The 18,226-nt window shown below is 38.2% G+C and overlaps 1 protein-coding gene across 1 annotated transcript in view; it reads right to left on the bottom strand.

Moving 5' to 3' along the window:
• LOC139713317 (MAM and LDL-receptor class A domain-containing protein 1-like) overlaps positions 1 to 18,226 on the bottom strand; it is a 38,566-nt gene that overhangs the window by 19,706 nt on the left and 634 nt on the right. The window contains exon 2 of the mRNA XM_071625063.1: positions 17,721 to 18,077. Coding sequence (XP_071481164.1) covers positions 17,721 to 18,077 — 357 coding nt within the window. The remainder of the gene's footprint in view (positions 1 to 17,720; positions 18,078 to 18,226) is intronic.

Genomic DNA, 18,226 nt, shown 5'->3' with positions numbered 1-18,226 from the left:
CTTAAACAAGTTTATTCATAACTTGTGAAACAATTATCAGATATTCCTTAAACTTGGCTGATGTGTTTACTAACATTGCTGGTTTCACTCCATCCACATTTACATTTTTTTTTTTTTACTTTGCTTTGTCTTTGATTGTCCACATTTCTTTTTGTCCGATTACATGATTTAATAAAGTACATAACATAGAAAGCATTTATGTCATTATTACAAGGGAAGAATTAATATTATGACAGTATTCCCTTCATCTTCATGAGAATAATGACGCACAACGAAGAAACAGATTGGACACCATACAATATCATCAAGTGTAAATAGGAAAAATTACATAGGACAGCCATAACAGTAGCTATCATATTTGGTCCGTACACAGGTAAAATCGGCAAGGACATACAAGGAATGTTAAATATACGTTGAAACACTTAACCTCACAGGCACAAACATTAGACAACCATAGAGAAGAAATCAATGTCATGTGTACGATCACAACAACTAATGGAGACATGCAGTAATGAAGATGATGCTTAAAAAGATATGGAAGTCATAGTTCGTATCATGGTTAGATTAAATGCTGACTAGTGGTTAAAAACGAGTGCAATTACAGATGTTGACAGAGGTACTGTAGATTTTAAAGTAGAATATTGCCTTTATTCGGGCCGGAAATCCGGGAAAAAACTATTGATATTCCCTCACCGTTCAACAATGTCAAGCCATTGTGGCCAAAGATTGGAGGCGGAGAAACTCATTTAGAGCCAATGTCCCGTGTATGGTTCGTCAAATTTAGTGTATCCAGCTTTATGACTACAAGATGGGGAAATTGTATAGTCTGAAATACACCCGAGTATATAAATAGTTCGTCATGGCTAGAAAGAGCTTCGAAATAGTGTCGTCTGCATGAGGTATCATTCGAACGTTATATCGACTCAAGAATCTGTGAGTGATACCTATACAGGACAACGTGCTCCATAAACAACAGACTTGTAACAGAAGTCGAATATATGCACTAAGACCAGTAGCGGCCGCCTAAAACTGAAAATCAGTGCAAGAACAAAAATTATGCATCTTTGAAAACACTGTCATTCAGAAAAAAAAAAACATGAAATGTTTTTAGATACATCAACAATCATGTCTATGATATGAAATGTATCTATTAGTATTCTATTTATCACTTATGTTCTATCACATCAATATGATCAATAAATACATTTAAAAAAAATCGAAGACAAACAAGCCTTTAAGGGGTTAAAGCCAACACTAAGATTCTGAAATGAAAAAAAAAATGATTAGAGAAAGAGAGAAATATGTCAAAAAATGAGAATTGAAGGAAAGAAAACACACACAAGAAGAAGTAAAAAAAAACCAGAAAAAGAATAATAATTCGGTCACTCACTTATGTGTTTCAATTAAATTAAAATTCATGAAATAAATTATTGTGACCTCCTCTTAGGTCACATATGGAAGCATACATGCGGTCTCTTATGGGGCATTCTCAATCTCAAGCCCGATATCATATCGATAAAAAAGCTGAAAACGAATTAAGCGCTTGAAACCAATGCCTCACTCGAAAGAAGGGATATTTTGTAAACTGCCTTTGCTTTAATAATTTAATCATACTTCTTCTCTGACTCATGCATGGTGCGAGCTCGAAGGTCTCGATGGCCCAGCTTATAGTATTGGTGAACTGCGGGTGTGGGAATTAGGCCTAATTTTTGCCATCTTGTTCGTTACAAGGTGAGGCTTTCCTTCAGAGAGTCTTGCTATTTTGTTAACAAACTTAGAGGGAGGGTGATATCCTTCAAGCAGAATGATGAGCTAAAGGAATTGAATAATGCAATGTCCACTTTGTATATACCGCAAGAAAAGTAGGCATGCTCATCTATCTCTTTGAAAGGAACACTTCTTCTTCTTCTTCTTCTTCTTCTTCTTCTTCTTCTTCTTCTTCTTCTTCTTCTTTTTCTTCTTCAATCATAATGCAAGCATTCACTCGTATCCTATACACGACACTCAACAGATTCCCCCCTGACATATTAAAACCCTCAAAGAACACAGGTGAGTCAGTCATCATACGGATCCCTTTTATCTGACACCCTCTAGTCAAAACACGAACATCCCTGCATTCCTGACAAGCTATATAATTATGCACAAAAAATATATCGTGACGCAATACACTCAGTAGAATACATCAGTATAATTTACCTTACCTAGTTGAGATTATGATGTCATCTCTTTAGCATTATTGTATTTATATTGATGAATAGTGATTATATCGCATGGTCCCATCCAGCACAAACAGATGCACATGGATGCTGCATGTCTGCATGTGCACAGCTCTACTATACATCTTTCTCTGGACCACTACATACTGAAAAAAAAAAACAACTACCTTTTTTGAGAAGCAAATCTGAGCTAAATACCTGAGCCGTCAGTCCATCAGTAAAGCCATGGTTATGCCGATGATCCCTTGCATCCTTATTGAATCACACATACATACTGTCTTTTATGATTTATGCAACAACATAAAATGCTTTTATAAGAACTATGCTGCAAGATCATGATGATACCATACTTATCTTTTGCTTCTTTGTAATTTAGTTATATGTTTTGTTCAATTTTTTACAACAATGTAATTCTATCTTGTTTTGACGTTAGAAGCAGAATAAGAATGCAAACAAGCAACCCCAAACAAACAAACAAACAAACAAACAAACAAACAAACAAACAAACAAACAAACAAACAAACAAACAAACAATTCTCCGTTCTGTACGATGATTATCTGGAAATTAAAGCGCCTTTACAATGATGCTCACAGAGAAATATACACACTCGGGAGCCATTTTACACTCCTAGCCTCGGCAAAGAAGCTATTTTAGTCCATCCTGAACACTGACGTCTGTCTGAGATCAAAATACCCACAAACGGGATGCAGGTAGTCTACTTCATAGGAGCAGGGCCGTACACACAGCAGGACCGTGTTATAGCAGGGGGCCATTCCCTTCCCCTAGCGTTATTCAAATTTTACTTTGTCATTGCACGAACACTAATATATATAAGCACTTTTAAGAATGACAAAATTCAAATGTGACAAAAGGTTATTAAAATCAATACATTCAAAACTTTTGTTCGTGGATGGCTCTCTCCTTCAATGAAGATGGGTTAAATTGCATGCGTAATTCCTTCTCAGAAGTTAATCAACACAGTTTGAGGGATTGCTATCTCCTATAACTCTTTAAAACTAATGCTGACGTCATCAAAGTTGCTGTAAGTGGTGCAAAAATGCATAGACAGATAGTTAAGACAGTTAAGAAGAACAAGATAAGTTAAAACAACAACAACAACAACAACAACAACAAAGTGTAAGTTATTCAGTGTTAGAGATGCCCAGTCCTATATTGGTTTCTTGAGTGTTGTGAACCATGATTGTGATAATGATGACAATGACGATAATGATAACTTATTGATATGAAATGATAGCTACTTTACCCAGGGTAGCCCCTACATTGTCAGCACCGTTCTCACAAAAGGCACTGTCAGTTCCATTTACTACCCCCACATTTCCAGGCACGCATTTAAAGCACCTGGGTGTACCTGAGTACGTCAATAGTCAAGCAATCGGCTTTCGTAAATGAGCTGCCTTAGCTTTAACGAACATCCTCCCCCCCAAAAAAAAAAAAAAAAAATGCCTTCCATGAGTTTCAACTCATCACATTCAGTGAACACTTCTTATATTGAGCTATATAGTTAACAAGGAAAGCGGTCATTAGTGTGTGATTCAATGGCACTTGCACATTCTCCGCGAGAAGTCAGTCACATACGCGTGACGGATAGTACCATAGAATGGAATGCACCCGAAGAAATCCTCGCTATATGAGAAGAAGACGGTCGTGTGTCATCGACGAGGTGAGAACAGGTGATTGTCCATAGTGCTAACCTGTTCCCCCCCCCCCCACCTGTGTTCCCAATACATACAGAACCAGACAGAAACAGAATCTACGCTATAGGGGTATCCTTGCATTATGACTCAGTGCACTATGTGCAGGGGCGTCTAGGAAACTGCATGAGTGTGTATGAGTAAAGACGATAATGTTGCTGCTGTTAAAAGGGGGAAGGAAAAGAAATTCAAACATTCTGTTGATGTGAATGTTGTATGAGCGCCAAAAGTTCGTTTTCGCCATGCTGCGATAGGGGTGTGTACCCCCGCGAAGAGCAGGAAGTTGTGCATAAATTCTATCACATCGAAGAAATGAGAGCTCGGCAAAAATTCGATAACGGAACGGGAAAGCAGCATGAACGTTTCGACGGTACAGTGACAGTCAGTCATCAAATATGACGTCCTGTTAACCTATGTGGAAGACTGACGTCACAGTCTAGACAGATGTATTTCAGATACATATCAAACGCCCCAGCATAGTTATGTATAATGCCATAGATATTGAACAGAGTGACGTCACAGTCATACTAAGACAGATTTATTCTAGATATCCACTGAACGTGGCGTCTTTTAAAGGACAAGTCCACCTTCATATACATAAGGATTGAGAGAACGCAGCAATATTAGTAGAACACATCAGTGAAAGTTTGAGGAAAATTGGACAATCCGTTCAAAAGTTATGAATATTATAAGTATAACCATTTGCGCAGTCACTGCTGCTGGAAGAGAAGACTACTACAGTGTATGATGTCACATGTGTATACAACTATGTAAGGAAAATGAAAAGAGAATTTCACAAAACTTTACTTTTTGAATAAAGTGCACGTTTCTTCGACTTGCTACTGACGTATGTTAAGGGTAATATTATTCCCCCTGCCTTCTGAAAGAGAGAAGTCGAGTGTTCTTTTGTTATGCGAGAAAAATGGAAATATGTTGAACTTTCTTTATTCTTTCTTTATATCGTTGTACTCATGTGACATCAAAAGCTATAGTAGTCTTTTCATCCATCCGTGACTGAGCGGAAACTTCAAAAATTCATAACTTTTGAACAGATTGCTCAAAATTTTGCTCAAACTCTCACTGATGTGTTCTACTAATATCGCTGCATTCACTCAACCCACACGTCTATGAAGGTGAACTTGTCCTTTAAAGAAGACTAAATAGATAGATAAACAGTACTATGGATGGCATGTCCTATTGATGACGAACGGACTTTCCAATTAGCCCTACTTAAGAAATAGTTTGAAGCTATATTCCATTGAGGTACAGGATTTGTATATATAGGATTTTCATGTAAATCAGAGCTATCTCCGCTATCATTAATTGCTGAAGAAAGTGCTACCTGTCTCGGGTATATCATAGGCCCTATTTAAAGTATACATCCACCATAACTGCTTTATGTTCAAATTATAGAGTGACGTCACCCAACCAGACATAAATTTAGATAGTTACAGGTTGTTCAATCTTCACATGCGTAACTATAGTTTCAAATTGTGCAAAGTTGTTTGAGGTGATCATGCCAATTGGCCCCGGCGTATAACTGATGATGCCATTTACAGCACACAAAATCACGAATTACCACCTTTAAACGAAATAAAGATAAAGAGCAAAATTTCTATTCATCTGAAGTCTGTTAATTTTTCCCTGTGTCGTTGTGACCGAGCATGCACTGACGAGAAGAACGTATGTTGTTGAATTGCTAAATCATCGACCAGTAATGTTGTATGTTGAAGCTTTAGTAAAACTTCCACCATTCTTTTTGTCTGTTTGTTTGTTTGTTTGTTTGGACATGGCTTGAAATCGATTTGTAAAGCTTTAGGGAAACAATACGTCTATTCCTCGGAGAGGACACAAAATGGAGGGCCCGTGAAATCGAGGGTTCCACCCTCGTAGGCCTCTGCTGCAGAAAGCTGTTACCATCACACAGGAAGCAAAAGCCATATGCTTACAAGGCATAATTGCGTCACTTTCCATGCTCATCTTTATTCACAAAACAACAACAACAATAACAACAACAAACACACACAATCATACCTTAGGCTATAATATTATGAACTACATTGCAACGCAATGACCATGCATTGCACTGAGATAACAGTAACACATCCCGTCAAATAACAGCTTCAATTAATTTCTAGTAAATTCTTTTACAGACTGCTAGACCCTCTCTAACAAGTTGAGCTAGGCATAAGTCAGCAAAATAAACAAACAAACACACCAATAACAAACAAACAAGAAAAGAACTAAGCAAGCCTAATCCCCTTTTTCTAAATCCTCTCACATAAAGCTTCTTCGCTTCACCTAAAATGCCTCAAAATGAAATGCAACCATTAACCATTTCAAGAACACATATCCTACGATCTCAGACAGGTACTGAAAGAACTTATGCACGGGAAGTTGAATGCCAGCATGGCCAGGAAGACTCAATTCAATTAAAAAATCAGTTCAATCGATTTTCATTTTTTTCTTCCACAGAACATGATATATGGAAATTACAAATAATCTTGAGTGCACATTACTTAACAGCAAGATGAAAATTAGGAGAAATTTCCAAATTGAAATCATGTACATTTTATACGTAGTCTAAAAACAAGCATGTTACATTACATCTGGGGGTCCACTTAAAAGCAGCGCTTGTCACTGTGGACAACTCATGCACTCGATGCAAAAAACTTTGACTCTCTTGATTTAAAAAAAAAAGATATATAAAGTAGTTAAAACAGGACAGACAGGACGGAAAAAATAAAACAAACACGTTAAAACACAAACACAAAAGCATAGCAACATGGCATGACTGTAATGTATAAGTGTGAATGTAAATGCCTAAATATACAGATGCGAACTCCTTTGGTCGTTGTATGATTATTTTGATATGACGATCATGCCATGGAAGGGCACCAACTCTATTCTTTCTGATAAACAAATTCGCACACTTTTTTTTTTTCTTTGAGAGGGCTACACTATAGCTTCTGCTTGGAAGAATCCAAAAGATAGATTCGTCGATAATATGCTTCTAAAATGAGAAGGATGTAAGTATGCTTCGAAGACAAGATGCTTTATAAATTTTTACCTCAAATGATAACCATTGCACGGACAACAGATATCACTTCATAATCTCTTCAGTTTAAAAAAAAAAGCAACTAACATCTTTCAGTCTCGATGGAGCTTGAAAACACGCATAAAGTGGGAAGGCAAATTTAGAAACAATGTATTAATGTTGCCCGTGATTTAAGAGTGCGCATGAACAAATCAGATTGATGTGTCTAATCATTACCAGAAAATATCAAGAACAGCTCCTTTCAAAGCAAATGTGGACAATTAAATTGAGGATACATTATAGTTTCAGATACATATGCCCTACTATAAACGATGATGATACTGAAGATTATAACGCCACAGATATTGAAACTAACATTGATAACGATAAACATTTTAGTAACGATAGTCATGATGAGAACAATAACCGCAACGCTAATTTCCAATTCCAGCTACATCTCTCTGTACCATCAGTCAGTTTTTTTTGTGTTCTTTTTAAAGAACTATTCTACACGATCAAAAAACGTGGACATTTAAGCAATTAACGATTTGGTAAAGAACTTAGTGAAATAGAATTGTCTCAAATCTGTCTTTCAAGCATTTCCTCTTATCTTACCTGCCTTAAGCACGAATATTAAAGGTGTCTTTTAAAATACATCTTAATTAATCATCTTAATACCACTGGAAACCAAATGTGATTGCTTAATACAGTATGCAATATTGATGGAATTATTGAATTTTCCTTTTTGTCGAATTACGAGTGTTTACTTCAACAATTGCCATGACCTGCACGTGATAGTAATGAATATATGTCAGCTTGATCTCATCATAACGTATTCATACATTGTGTAGAGGAAAAACGGCTTGTTGTACATGTAAGCAGACGACGGATACTTTCATAATTACATTAAATAGTAGCAATCGTTCCAAAAAGACTAGGGAGTTCATCGCAATGTAACAAGAACCCGTGGGATAAGGCGGACTTAATTTCACATGTGAGCACATGACGGATATTATCATCGTATGGCATTAATGATAAAGACTCGGGGGTTCGTTACAATGTAACAAGAAACCGGGGATAACAGTCGGTTAATTGCAGGCTTTGAGTACTGGCTTCGTTTTCCGAAACCCGTTTAATGGCGTTCCACGAAAGTAATAACCCCATTTATCGAACGCTGGTAATAGGTATGGAGGGGGGAGGGGGCTAGGCTAATTGCACTAAAAATTTACCTGGAACAAAATGACATATTTTACAATGTGTCTCTTGCAATATCAAACAATGGTTATAGCAAACGTTTTCAGTATATGTTCCAAGAAATTAGAAACAAGTAGGAGGCTCATCTATGAATGATATTGACATATTCATTATAATTTTCCCCTAAAAACTACTGTGATTCGCTGAAATTACATTTGACATGTTCCGTTTGACGTCACGCGCTGTCAGCAGAAACGATGCTATATGATTTGGAAAGTTTCGTCAAAGATGAATATCGCCAGTAATTTCAATTCCGCGGCATAGGGAGCCAACTTTTTCTATTTCATTGGTCCACTGATATGCCAATTAGGGCATATTTCTGGTGATCAAGTTCACGTGGCAATCATTACGGTAACATGACTTCGCATTCTTGGCACGGCGTTGAAGTTGTACTGACAATCACAAAATCACACTGAATCAAATCTTTTAAAGACTCACAGTAGTACAGAAACGAATGACGCGAAGAAATGTGCGACTTGATCACAAATGAACGCACGAATGCAATCAAATAATGTCCGACACAGTGGCATTTGAGGCAACGCCCAAAGTGTTTACAAGTTTCCAAATTGAATTGAGTGCATGCAGTTCTATCGATCAACAAAATATGCTTGTTTTATGAATAGAGGCCTTCAAACACATAAAATTCAGTGTATTTCCCCGTGATAATCTGCAATGCTTTTGAAATTACACGGAAATTGCACGGAAAATTTTACCGAAGACATGTTGAAACTCAATTCTGATTATGATAATTGCATAATTATAACAATACATCAGATTATGTGTGAATGTATGTCATGTAATAAATGGCTTTAGTCGATACGCACAGTTAATGTAACGATAATTACCTATTGGAATGTGTTCGGAAGTGATACGCTCACCCACGAACGTGATTTAGCTTGTGTTTGGCATTTGCTGCAAATCATTCTTTAACCTATCCATGCCTCACTAAAGGCGATATGTCACTTCGTAGAATCTCGTCTAAACTTGAGCGCAAAATTCCCCGTTTATAAGCAATATATCGTCGACGAACATTTCTCAGTACGATCTACGTTTTCTATATCTATTTTCTATACAGAAAATCTATTTTAAAAAATGAAAATAATGTGAGGACAGCAACCGATGGAAAGAGAATTGCTTTTAACCATTTAGCAACTGAAGATCCTGTACATAATGGCCTATGGTTCCTTGGAAGGTACAGCAATATTGTCCTCATTTCCACAACTTTCTAAATAATTTAAAGTATCTCTCTTAATGTTTATTTGTGTCAATTATATCATAATTATTTGAAAGTCTATGGAGATTTTACCAAGAGAATGTTGTGTCAAAGAAGAAATTCTGACATACAGTATTTTTCTTGACCTTGACCTCTTTGAAATTACATAATTATATATTCTACATGGAAAAAAAAACAATCATAAAGCATAAAACTATATAAAAACGGACGGGCTGTTTCGGGCCGTTCAGTTGCTAATGAGATAAAGCTAGAAATGACAAATCAGCTGTGGTAACCTGAGCTGAAAATCACCTAATGATGAAAAAATGACATAATAGTGATCACTAGTCACAGTGTTTTGCCATACAGGAGCTGCCAGCATTTTCCCATCGTATCATTGAGGAGAACACACGGAAGTAGGACACCATAGTGGATCCCCAAGGCATCATACACCACAGTCCCGCTTGGCAAGCTTGGTGGGCTCTTTCAGGAGGTTTGCGAGCAACGCCCCTTTGTATTTGTTATCATTTACATGTGTGTATGTATATAGTATATAGATATAAATGAATGACTGAATTACTGAATGAATGAATGAATGAATAAATGAATGAATAAATAAGTAAATATATATATATATATATATGTATATATATATATATATATATGTGTGTGTGTGTGTGTGTGTGTGTGTGTGTGTGTGTGTGTATGTGTGTGTGTGTTGTGTTTGTGTTTGCGTGCTTGAATCTGTAGAAGTGGGTTGAATTACAACTAGCACTAGGAAATGGAGAGTTGATAAAAGTTGTACCAGAAAATTTGCATTCCAAAATTTTGATTCACCATTGCACCGTTCTATAGAGTATTTAAGGAAGGTTGCGAAGAAATGTTCTTTAACGAAAGTTTCCAAACACATTAACCGTGTTTATTGACCCCCACACAAACATCCACACGTGAGTTTCCAAAGGAATTCTCTAAAAGTCAAACCCCCGTGGGGCGTAAACTTTACAGTGTCATGTCATGCATGACAAACCCGAACCTGATGTACAAGTTCAAGTGACATGCCTTTGTTAAAAAAAAACTTTGTTAAGGTCTTACATAGAACTAGGAATTCAAGTAGAATAAAAGTCTTGGTTTTTCTAATTTTTTTTTTGATACGCAGAAGAATATCTGCAATTTGGATAAGATGGTGATGTCACGTCCCGTCCGACGAAATTGTATGCTTTTAATTAAATCATCAAGTCATTGAAAAGTAATTATGATCTGCGCATTTATATATTTTGTTGTTGCTGTACGAGGATAAGCTGCTTTAATGGCTAAAAATCATCGACAAAGACATCAAAACGTGTCATTTCCAAACTGAAATAATCGTTTTGAGGCGATGACATCCCCTCGTCTATTTTTTTGTTTGTTTTTGTTTGATAATGTGGTGGCGACCTATGCTGCTTTATATTCTCCCCCAAAGCGTACGAACATTTTTGTTTGATTGTTTGTTTTTTAATTCGTATCTCTTTGTCTCAGTCTGATTTCAGTGAAACTTTAAGACATCTCTTTGCTCGTTGACTCTGCTCTCTGAATCCAACTTGAACATGGAGTGGTATTTCCCTTTAAGGCCAAATAACTTCGGATTTGTTTATCTCATTTGGAGTTTGACTCCAATGTCACCTACGCAGTGAGAAAATCATCAATTCCAAGGTGACTGCACTCGGCTGCAGCTGAAATCAACATTACTTTCTGGATGACCTGAATTTCGTGTAGGATTCTGCGTATTTTTTAGAGTGACAAAAAGGGGGCCTAAGGAGAAGTAAGGTTTCAGAAGGCAGATTAAGTGATTTATCTGATATCGGCAGGATGGAATACAGTGTAGATTTAACCAACTTATCACTCTAATATCATGGATCAATTCGACCATGCGGTTGGTTTGTAAAAGAAAGATAAGGTTTTTTTTGGGGGGGGGGGAACGCTGAAGTAAATTTTGGTGGCAGCTATGGAAAAATAATTAACTAAACGAACAATCAAACAAACAAACAAACAAAAAAGCGAAAACAAGAATTAACTATATATACACAGAATCTAGAACCTTTCATGTAAACAGCTGTGACTTCATTCCTATTTTGCAACGATGAGTAGAATGTATCATACACAAAGTTTCCATCCATATTTCATTCCAATACTCTAAAAAATGTCCTTCTGTTGAGCTGGACTTTTGGATTTGTGGAGTTTTGGATACTAGTAGGCTGTAGGCCTATAGAAATCTCACTCTATGGAATCACGTCTAATAAGCGTCAATAAATCGTCGGCAAGAATGCCAGAATTATCGTATCCACGTTCATAAACGTTTCCCACTTTCAGGCCGACAGGATGTACATCCTATTATGTGTAAGTGACTGCAGCTCGTATATTAATATGTTTCAACACCACTCTCAGTACCATTCACTATATACGCGATGTCATAATAGTGCCTACATATACACCCTTCAAGACCTAGCTATGGTTATATAGTGGAGAATTACTGCAGAAATTGTCATCTCATCCACAGTAGATTGGCACCGCTTAATTTCATTGTACATGTTATCAGAGCAAGTTAGAAACAACGTTAGTTTCTTCAAAATAATTAATGCTTGCGTCGAGATGTTTTTATCATTGCAATTTAATGACTGACAGATTGCCCTATACATTGATGTATTTTATAAGCACCGAATTAATAAATGTTAAGTAGTAGCAGCCATGATAAAAAACACACGGTAATTTCACTATTACGAGCAAAAATTAGTAGAAAACTTCGTCAATTTGAGGGAGAAGCAGAATTCTGATGTATTAGAAAGTGTTGCCAACTTTAAGGTCAGTCTGTACGATAGTAATAAGGGTGCTCTAAATTTTGAAACTACATTGACTAATGTAGGATATAGATATACATATAATCGGCTACATTCTCTTTTTTTTACATCTACCTTGAAACACGCGCATACAACGAATTTTTAAAAATGTGACTAAAGATAACACAACAAATCGCAGTACTGTGGTTAAACTGGGTCTTTACGGGTTGAACTTGATTTTAGTTCTCTATAGGCCTATTATGCTCTTGAAGAACGCTTGCCATACATATCCCCTAAGAATTACGGTCGGTGTTTTCTTCATTGCCATCACGGCGGCAGATTAGCGTTTCCCCCCCACACTACGTGAGTCATATGTCGGGTGAAAAGTAACCATAATGTCACTGACAAGGACAATCGAGGCGATTTTTTACATGGTAAGTCTGTCTCTCCGAAGTCAGAACTGCTAAATAAAAAAAGAAAGTTACCGGCGAACTGCATGACCAATATTTTCTTATCTTTTTTGCTTTGTTTTCCTTTTCTTTACATGGTGACGTAGACAGCATCATGAATGGGTACTAACTTATGTGTGCTACACATCGTTGCGTTATTGCATCGCAACTGTGGTGGGTGGTGGTGTTGCGATAAGAAATTCACTTATTTCATACACATACACCCACGCGACGCACACGTGCACACACACATACACATTATTAAACAAAAATACGAATTATTATACACACAATATAATATTATGTGTACAGTCAAAATGATCCCCATTATGGTCAAAATAAACTCTTCACGCATGTTATTATTTCTTCGTTTATATCCTCGTTTGTTTGCTTGCTTGTTTTGTTGTTGGTGGTTGTGTTGACAGCAACTTGTACTTTTCTTTTATACTGACTTCCACGTTGAATCATAAAATCTCTTTGGTACCCACCCCTACGTGGACGCCTCCTAATAAGTGATCGTACACACTATACTACTCACTTGGAGGATATGAACGGCCCTTTCAAAAGTCAAACCGTGTCCCGTCGCATTAGGTATTGATGGATTCAGTTTTGTTTTGGTTATGTATACCCTATGAACATCTCATTTTAAGATTTTCGTTCTCGTTCTTTTTGTCGGACTGAGTTGAAATCTCAAGAATGTGCATTTCAATTGCCATGCGGCGACGTAGATACAGTTATTTCTTGGAGAGCAGGAGCGCAGCGGGAAAGGTCAGTCCCATTCTTCCCTCCGTCTGAGGAATATAGATATAGTTATAAGTCTTTTTTATAATAAATTTTAACGGAGAGGTGAGGCCAATATCTTACCCGTTTCGACTCTACATGAACGTACTACTTCACTCATGTATGACATTATGACAACACAATGGCCGCGGTGATAACGTCGTGAAGATTAAACAGCAATCGTGGTAAAAGTATCTAATTTGGCAAAATGCGCCGTCTGCTGATGAGTTGATTTCGGTAGACAGAAAAGTTCTCCCCAGTCGAGACGCCTTCTTATATAGTTTGTGCATGATCTTAAAGAAGATTGTGATACGAAGTATCACAATTGAAACACTGAATTTTCCACAACGTTGACTGTTGTTATTGGTTGTGTGTTTTAGCTGTCATGACTTTAGATTTAGTTTCCGTGTTTATACATCGACAATCAGCGGTACAGATTCGATGTCACAGAAAATTACTAAAGACAGCGTTGTTCAACGCTTTCCCGCCAAAGCGTAAAGCCTACAATGAAATCATAATACACGAACTTACAATTGCTATGATGTACTTACGTGACAGGACTGTCTGGAGAGATAACATTCCCTGAAAAAGAAACAGCCGCAGAAGCACCATAATACACATGTTGCCAGACTGAGCTAATGAATATATCCTTGCTCCGTACATGTTGGTACTGCGTTTATTCCCTCAAGAGCCTCAACTCTGGGACAGAATGTAACGTCTCTTGTCGTTGGAAAGATACAAAAGTCAATGCGAAGGAAACCGAAATATTTGCCGAAAGGATGAAAAAGCGAGCAGTGCTGACATACATATCTTAGTGAAAGTTTTATCCAACCGTGCAGAGGGTGTTGCTGGGTCTAACGTCTGCTCAACTGATGACGGATCCTACTGCAGCGAACTATCTGCCTGGGACGGTGCATGGCGTAGGCAGGTTCCTGGATATGCTGAGGTGGGGAGGGGGGGGGGGGGAGGGAAAGGGGGAGGGGAAGATGACGTCATGACATCGGTGTCACACTGTGAAGACTGCTTGCCGGATATATATCATGATCGGAGTTTTAGTATAACAAAAATTATTTCAACAATTTTCTTCATGTAAACGCGAAATGAATGAATGAGCTAGAACAAAAATTCCAATTTTCACTTAACAAAGAGGTAGTTAATATTAGTGATTAGGGCCTATATGACTCTTGAAATAATGGTAGCCTTCTAAACATTCTCCTTGTATTCTCTTTTGATACTGGAACACAGAGACAGAACAATCGTATGAATTATACATTGTATCAAGAAAAAAGTTGCGTGCTCACACTCTGAATCATACAAACTTTTCCTCATCGGACTTGCAACAGCACTGAGGGCGAAAGGCCCTTCCTAACATGATAATCGGGAGATAATGTGTTTGCGAGGGAGAGAAACTTGCACACTGCGTCCTTCCCCCTCCCCAGCTAGAAAGCTATTGTGGGAACCGATGGGGGGGGGGGGGGGGGGGGCTTCTATATCCACCCCCACCCCCGCCCAGTTGACTACACCCCCCGGGTAACGTCATCTTCCTGAAGTTCTGCAGATCTGTAAGCACCAAGAGCCCCACTATTTGACCTCCTTTTGACTCCAGCTCGTTGGGCCCCGGTGAGACCAAGAACACGATCGTATAGCAACAACCTTGGCTTTGACAGTCAGTGTTGATATACCCCTCCCCTATATCTTTGACTTCCAAATTTAGGATACAGTGTCAACAGATTCATTTACAGTTTCAGGCTCGGGAGCATCAATGTTGATATCACAGGTCAAGATGATAATGTGTTTGACTGTCTCTATAGCTCTAGCTCTCTCTCTCTCTCTCTCTCTCTTTCTCTCTGTCCCTCTCTGACTTCGTCGTCTTTCTCTGTGATCCAGACGGCGAAAAAAACACACGTAAAGGTGTATTGCATATAATTGAGAGTTTACAGGCTTTAGTAGCCATGACAACCTGATCTTAAACTTTAACACTTCATCCCTCTGACCCGTTGTAGCATAGGTGATGTCGAGAAACGAAAGTTGGTGCGATATACAATATGTTCCTGTTGCTGTTGCGAATATATCTGGAAACCACATAGAAACAGGTAAAAACGTATAAACTCATGGTCACACATGCAGAAGAAATTATCAGTGCATAACATTCATTTTTTTCGATTCCAGATAATTATGCTTTATTTCCATCAAAGAAAAATGTATATAGGTCAATTATCATGCCATTCATATGGTTTAAGAATTGGAAGGAAGTTCACATCATAGAATATGATATGAAATATATGTATACGTGCAGTTATTATAGAACGAGAAAACAATCAACATTTTGCAGTGGTAGCAACAAAACAAATAAAGCGATAGAAAAGAGTGACTTACTGAAAAGCGGATCTTTTAACATGATTAAGACGTATATATCACAAGAAAAAACAATAAAGCAATATCATACATATATACAGTGTATATATATATATATATATATATGCAAAATAAGTCTCCGTATAATAATAATAATAATAATAATAATAATAGACATTTATAGAGCGCTTTTTCCACTGGATGCAAAGCGCTATGACATGTCTTCCCTGGTCGCCATAGGAGATATACAAAATACCAGGCAGTGACAGTATAAGTCCAGTGCACATATAGGGACATCAAAATAAATAAGTGTTCAAGTTTTGTTTGAGAAGTATGGGTGAAGATTTGAGAAGAGGAGGGAGCTCAATTCCACAGACTAGGAGCAGAAGAAGAGAAAGCTGCATCTCCGGGTAGTTTTTTCGTGTGTGGTTGAGTGAAGGTAACGGATGATGAAAGACGAGTGCGCCTAGAGTGAGAGTGTCGTACCAGACACTCCCCAATGTACTCTGGAGCTCTATTGTTGACTACTTTGTAGACCGGTAGGAGAAGCTTGAAGGATATTCTTGCTTTGACTGGCAGCCAGTGGAGTTGACGCATAAGAGGAGTGGCATGAGAACGTGAACGAACATGGTACACTAGTCTAGAGGCAGCATTCTGAACTCTCTGTAAGCGATCCACATCAGCCTGACTGATTCCGCCAAGAAGAACATTACAGTAGTCGAGTCGCGATAAGACCAATGCACGGACTGCTGCGTGACAAGTAGAAGCATCAATACATTTTCTGATCCTCCACAGATTTCTGATGTATATAGTTTGCTAACTTACACAGATCTGTGAAACATGCATGCTCATCTTTGCATCAGAGGAAAAGATAACTCCAAGATTGCGCACATGATCAGATGGAGAGATGAGAGTTGTACCAAGAGCAAGTTTGATGTCCTGTATAATACAAGCTTAATATGGCGTTGGGAGGCAAGAACAAGAAACTCTGTTTTTCTTCATTGAGTTTCAGCTTGTTCAGAGTCATCCATTCCTGCACTTTACCCACATATCTGGACAATGCATTTAGAGTGAGTTTAACCCTGGAAGGGTCACTGGGGTCAAACTCAAGATAGATTTGCACGTCATCTGCATACATATGATACTTAACATTTTCAGCACGAAGAAGATTTCCAAAAGGACCGGTATGCATGGTGAACAATAGGGGCCCAATTACAGATCCCTGTGGGATGCCAACTACTGAAGTACACTCCCTAGACAAGTGACCAGACACGCAGACACGACTCCTTCGATTTGTGAGGTAAGAAGCCATCCACTGTAGAGTTGAACCTTCGATACCAAAAGTGTTGTGTAAGCGATCGAGCAGAATTTCATGATCGATTGTTATATCGAACGCAGCTGACAGGTCAAGCATTACCAGCATAACCTCTTTCCTTTTGTCAATGCTGCGAAGGATATCATCTTGGACTGTGTGGAGGGCTGTCTCGCAGCTATGGTTACTCTTATAGGCCGACCGAAAGGACTCGGAGAGATGAGACTCGTCCATGTACTGAACAAGATGAGATGTGACTACACGTTCGATGATCTTGGATCAGAACTCGATATTGGAAACTGGTCTGTAGTTCTTGAGAATGTCCTTGTCACATGAGGATTTCTTTATCACTGGAATCACAATAGCTTGCTTCAGTGAGTCTGGGAAGGTTCCTGTTGATAGAGAGACATTTACCAAAGCAGTGAGCGAAGGAGCAAGAATCGGAACATGCTTCTTCAGCAACCATGTAGGTTAAGGATCAAGACAGCAAGTCTTAGAAGTTAGCTCAGAAAAATCAAATTCATGTTGAGTTTGCTGATCTGCGTACATGGGGTTCAAGACCAAGTTGCTGCACTGGTTACTCGGGTCACAGCTAATATCTCTGACCTTATCAGCAAAGAAGGATGCAAACTGGTTACTCACATCTACTGGTGAATCATGAGCTGGTAAAACAGTGTCCTTGCGGTTGAGGATAGAATTAATGATTCCAAAAGCAGACTTAGGAGTACAGTCTGAAAGCTTTTCCTTAAAGTATTCAGATTTAGCAGTGAGGAGAGCCTTCTTTACCTTGTCCTTTGCGTCGTGGTAAGACCTGAAGTTCTCGGGGAATTTCACTTTGCGCCATCTCCTTTCCGCCCTACGACGTTCCCGACGGGCAGAGGATATATCTTCATTGTACCACTGAGGATGACGTCTGTGTTTGAATGTCCGCACTGTAACTGGAGCATGATGATCAAGCACAATCGTCACAGCAGAGTTAAAGAAGTCAACAAGTTTATCAACATCTCTACAGTCATCAAGAGAAGCACCCTCATCGAGCAATGTACCAAGATCATTAGAAAAATTCTCATGGTTCATATCCTTGTAC

This window comes from Diadema antillarum, unplaced genomic scaffold (assembly GCF_040938485.1).
Source record: "Diadema antillarum isolate AM-2024a unplaced genomic scaffold, OU_Dant_1.0 seq00001947_RagTag, whole genome shotgun sequence".
In the NCBI taxonomy this organism is placed as follows: domain Eukaryota; kingdom Metazoa; phylum Echinodermata; class Echinoidea; order Diadematoida; family Diadematidae; genus Diadema; species Diadema antillarum.
Note: the sequence above shows the minus strand (reverse complement) of the source record. Positions and strands in the feature narration are given on the sequence as shown.